The following is a 4,901-nucleotide window of genomic DNA, read 5'->3' as shown; positions in this document are numbered from 1 at the left end:
GTATATAAACAAGACCATTTGTAGGAGGCTCCTGCTGTTCCCTTCTGAGGCAGCCCTTGAAGTTTCTGCCTATCCTTTGTATCCTTTGTCAGTCATCCTGTGATGGGCAGGTGATGATTAAGGAAGAGGAGTTTCAGAGTCCTAGGTTATCTGTACAATGTATTCAGAAAGAGGCAAAGATCCTTTCATCTCTTCTCCGTGTCCTTTGGTTCTGTTACTTCAGTTTTGTCTCATAAATTTGGGAACTGGAAAAGGATGTGAAATATGCCCAGCTATTGATTATAAACACTTTCAGGCACAATTCATTTGTATCAAGTTTCTTTCTGTTTGAAGATTAAAAATCCAGAAGAGATGATCCAATAGTGGGACACTGACAGCAGCCAAATCTCCCTCAAATGAAGTGAAATGACCTTATGGTATGGTTCCCATCCTCAGCTGTCCAGAACCCCAGGAAACTTCAGAGTTCTAAGTTTCACCCCAGACTTGGTAGGAACCACAGTCCCCAGCCGTGTGCTTCCTACGTGATTCTAGCCAGGCCTGATAAAAGCCTTGCTGTCATTTATTTCTCAGTTACATTTTCTTACTGTTATTCTGAACAGTCACAAATATGGCTGAGGCCACTCCCAACAAAGGTGACTCTGTGTAGTCCCTGGCTTGCCACCACCTCTGTGTCCTGGAATAAAGGCACAGACATTTTCTAAATGGGGCGTGTTATCATTGTCACACTGTGTCTGTCACTAAGACACTGCAGAGTCTAATGCTGGTCCGTCCTCTCTGGAAAGGCCCATTTATTTATTACTTCATACCTGAAGGCTCGCATCAGCTTTGTGTCAATCGCCCTGTAGCAACCTCCTGGGGTCACCTTGCCATCCAGGCCTTCCGGAAAGACCACTGTCTGCTTCTCAAAGCCCAAGTGAGTATGTGTGCTCCTGAGTGCGTGTGCCTGTGCGTGTCCGTGTGTGTGCGCGCGCGCTCGCTCGCTGGGGAGAGGGAGGGAGATTCGCAGTTTTTCTGGATTCCTCTGGCATCTCCTCCACGTCAAGAGGCGCCCACAATCACTGCAGCGTGTCCCGTTTCCCAGGCTGGATGTCAGCCTGTTGTGAGGCAGGCGTAGGCGCCTGCCGCCTGGGAGCGCGCGAGCTCGGCAGAGTCAGCGTGTCTGTGAGCTCGCCTCGGTCCCGAGAGCTCCGAGTGTGCACCCGCGACACGGGTCCCGCCAATCCCCCTAACCCCAGCGTCCGTCGTCACGCACGCCTTAGCCCTCTGCCCTTCCTCACCCGTCCTCATCCAGGCGCTCCTCCCCCAAACCTCCAGCCTAGGCGGGTGCGCGCCTTCCCTCTCCCACCGGACCCCCGCACTCCACCCTAGTACGCAGTCTCCAGAAGACCAGGTTTCCCCCGACCCGCCCCCTCCGCCTGGGCCTCCCTAGAGCTCGTCCTCCGTCTCCGGTCCGCCCCGCCCTCACCTGCGGCCGCTCGCGCGGGGCGGGGCCGGAATGACAAAGCACGCGGACGGCGCGAGACCCGCCCCCGCGCTCGGTAGTGCGTCGCTCGGCTTTTATGGAGCCCCGCCGCTCGGGCGGGCGGCGAGGATGAGCGGCCATGGCCCGGGAGGGCGGCGGCGGCGCGGCGGCTCCGGAGCGCGCGGGGGGCGCGGCGCGGCGGGAGCCATGGGAGCTGTCCCTGGAGGAGGTGCTGAAGGTGTACGAGCAGCCCATCAACGAGGAGCAGGCCTGGGCGGTGTGCTTCCAGGGCTGCCGCGGGCTGCGGGGCGCGCCGAGTGCCGGGCGGCGCATCCGGGACACCGCGGACATCCTCCTGTACAGGGACGGCTCGGTCGGCGCGCGGCTCTTGCCGGGTGAGGCGCAGGGGAGTGGGGTGTGGCTGGCGCGGTGGGCGGGAGGATGCCGAGGTTCGGGAGTGCCGGGTGAAGGGCCTAGACCCTACCCTCGCTGTGCAGCGCTCGGGCTCTGCGGGACCCAGAAGGCCCCGCTCTGCCCTCTGGATCCCACCGGGACTTCTCGTCCTTCCCTTTCCTGTCCTGGGAGTACCCCCCCCCCCGTCCCAACGCAGACAGTCTGGGACAATCCCACCAGGAGTCTCTAGCTCCCCAGGTCCAGGCGAGCTAGCCGCCGGGTTGACCGCTGACCCTTTCCCCAGGGTAGAGGGGCTTTGCCTAGAAGCCCAAGTATATGCGACAAAGTCGGCGAGTGCAGCATTCTGGAAGTCTGTCCTACAGTCAACTCTACACTCTGGGTTTGGGGTGGGGGGGCGCATCTGCAGCCCTTGGCTCAAACAAGGCCTTGTGGGTGTGAATCCTTGCTGCTCCGCAGGGAGCTCGGCACTGGGCTCTGTTCGCTGGCGAGGCGACGCTGAGGACCTTAAGCAAGGGCTCCTTAGAGATGTGGATCTTTCTCTGTGCAGTGGGGGGAAGGCGGAGAGACTGTGTCTTGCTCAGAATCTTTACTGAGTTGACACTAATTTCTTGAGTTTAATTCTAAGCCCAAAGAGAGTGTATCGGTTGTGGCCATCAATGAAGACCGACAGTTAAGCTCTTGAAAGACTCTTGAAGTCTATTCAGAGTGGTGAGTTCAAGAGATTTTTTACTTTTCCTCTTAATCCCACCCCCACAACTGTGGTTCTAGTATGGCGCATACAATAATAAGACCCTAAAAGTTGATACTCTGATGGAAGCACAAAAGCAGGCTGTGTTTGCTGAATGAAACCTGGCCTCTCTCCAGCCTGAGAGCTGTGGGTTTGTAGAAATTCTCTGAAGCAGGCTTCAGTCTGGGCACTGGGAAGGACAAGCAAAGCCAAACAGAAGCTACAGACTACAGCTGCTTCTGTAAGAGGGAGGGTCCACTGTGCACACCCAGGAGCACCTCCCTGCTTCTCTCCCAGGCCTTAGTCTGAACTCTCCTTCAGTCCTATAGAGGACCTCTGTTTATGACACTTTTAAGTTGCTGAATTTTACAAAAAAATACTGGTATATTTCACAGGGAAGTAAGAAATAGAAACCCAGGTAAGCCAAGGTTGAACCGTGGCCACGGTTGCTTTAGAAAGTGGCAGGATTTGGACTTGGTGCTGCTAATGCTCTGAAACACTGTACTGCTTTGTCTTCCCAAGGCTGCACTGAAGGGGCAGATGCACTAACCATCAACTGTTCTCACTTTGGGAGCCCTAGAGCCTGCACATTCATGGAGCTTTACTTCTGAGGCTGTCTTCCTCACCAGTATCCCTCAGCCACCTCTGCTCCTGACAGTGGGGATATAATCCAGGGTCTTGTTCCCAGCAAGGCAGAGCATGACAGGGCTGTAGGAAGCCTGTTTGCGCAGGCCTTTAATCCCAGCACTCGGGAGGCAGAGGCAGGTGGATCTCTGTGAGTTCAAGGCCAGCCTGGTCTACATAGTGAGTTCGAGGACAGCTGGGGCTACAGGGAGACCCTGTCTCAAAAAAAAAAAAAAAAAAGATGGGGAGACTAAGGCACAGGGTTGTAAATGGATTGCCATTGTCATAGTCATGGGTTGCTGTGGAAATACCAAGCTGTTGGGTCTCCCCAGAACATGAAAGAGGATGATCCTTGACTGGTTCTCTGTCCCCCAGGGTTGTATCTGCACCTTCTTCCTGTTCATATCAGACCTGTAGTCCTTCCTGTTGGGTCAAAGCTCAGAGAAGGCACTCTATGTTGATCTTCTGGGGGAGGAACCTGTTTGGGCCATCAAAGTGTCCAATTTCACTTTCTATTCAATGTTATCTTTAGGCTTTGTTCATAAACACGCCTTATGAAGTGATGAGGTTTATCACTTGCCTTTTTTTTTTTTTTGACACAGAATCTTGATATGTTGTTCAGGCTGATATTGAACTCTTGAGCTCAAGTGATCCTCCTACCCAGTCTCCTGAGTGCTTGCTGGAACTACAGGGACTTGTGGCTCTTTTTTTTTTTTTTTTTAAATTTGAAACAGGGTCTCCCTGTAGCCCCAGCTGGCCTGGAGCTCACTATGCAGACCAGGTTGACCTTGAACTCACAAAAATGCGCCTGCCTCAGCTTCCCAAGTGTTGGGACTAAAGGCAAGCGCCACCACACCCAGTGACTTGCTGGCTCTTCAAGGATTAAGAAAGGTATATTTACTTGAACTGTCTTTGAGTTTTGTAAATCAGCTGAAATTTTAAACCAGCCATCCCCTGAAGGTAAATTGCTCAGAATTTTTCTAGACTTGACTGACTAGTGGATATACTAAAGGAGTCATGTGGTTTATTCCAGAAAAATAGCTGTCAGAAAAATGCCCCAAGTTTTACTTGTCAGCATTTTACTCTATTTTTGATGTCAATAGAGCTTCTTTTAATTTTTTAAAAAATTTATTTTATGTGTATGAATGTATTGCCTGCATGTAGGTAAGTGCACTCACGTTGTGCAATGTCCGTGGAGGTCATAAGAGGCTGTCATATCCCCTGGGACTGGAGTTATGGACAGTTGTTAGCTGCCATGTGGGTGCCGGGATTTGAACCCGGGTCTTCTTCAAGAAGAACCAGTGTTCTTAACTGCTGAGCCATCTCTCCAGACCAGCTTCTTTTAATTTTTTAAAAATTTATTTGTAGCTGGGCGTAGTGGTGCACACCTTTGATCCCAGCACTCGGGAGGCAGAGGCAGGCGGATATCTGTGAGTTCAAGGCCACCCTGGTCTACATAGTGAGTTCCAGGACAGCTGGGACTACAGAGAGACCCCGTCTCAAAAAGACCAAAAAAAAAAATTTATTTGTAAAATATGTTATGTTTTGCCTATGTGTAAGTGCATTTCGTGCTGGCAGTGCCTGTGGAGGCCAGAAGGCATCAGATTCCCTGGAACTGGAGCTGGAGATGGTTGGTAGCTGCTGTGTGGGTGCTGGGGACTGAACCTGGGTCTT

General features: G+C 52.5%; 1 protein-coding gene across 2 annotated transcripts in view; it reads left to right on the top strand.

Annotated features, from left to right (window-relative positions):
* Positions 1-1,553: 1,553 nt before the first annotated feature.
* The window catches only part of Spire2 (spire type actin nucleation factor 2), a 40,255-nt gene continuing 36,907 nt past the window's right edge, over positions 1,554-4,901 (top strand). Inside the window, exon 1 of one of the 2 annotated variants that reach the window (XM_008842145.1) lies at positions 1,554-1,857. In XM_008842145.1, coding sequence (XP_008840367.1) covers positions 1,602-1,857 — 256 coding nt within the window. In that variant the 5' untranslated portion in view covers positions 1,554-1,601. The remainder of the gene's footprint in view (positions 1,858-4,901) is intronic. The other variant, XM_008842144.2, reaches the window with a different exon arrangement.

Source organism: Nannospalax galili, unplaced genomic scaffold (genome assembly GCF_000622305.1).
Source record: "Nannospalax galili isolate Female #2095 unplaced genomic scaffold, S.galili_v1.0 scaffold2660, whole genome shotgun sequence".
In the NCBI taxonomy this organism is placed as follows: domain Eukaryota; kingdom Metazoa; phylum Chordata; class Mammalia; order Rodentia; family Spalacidae; genus Nannospalax; species Nannospalax galili.
This window is presented reverse-complemented; position numbering and strand designations above follow the sequence as displayed.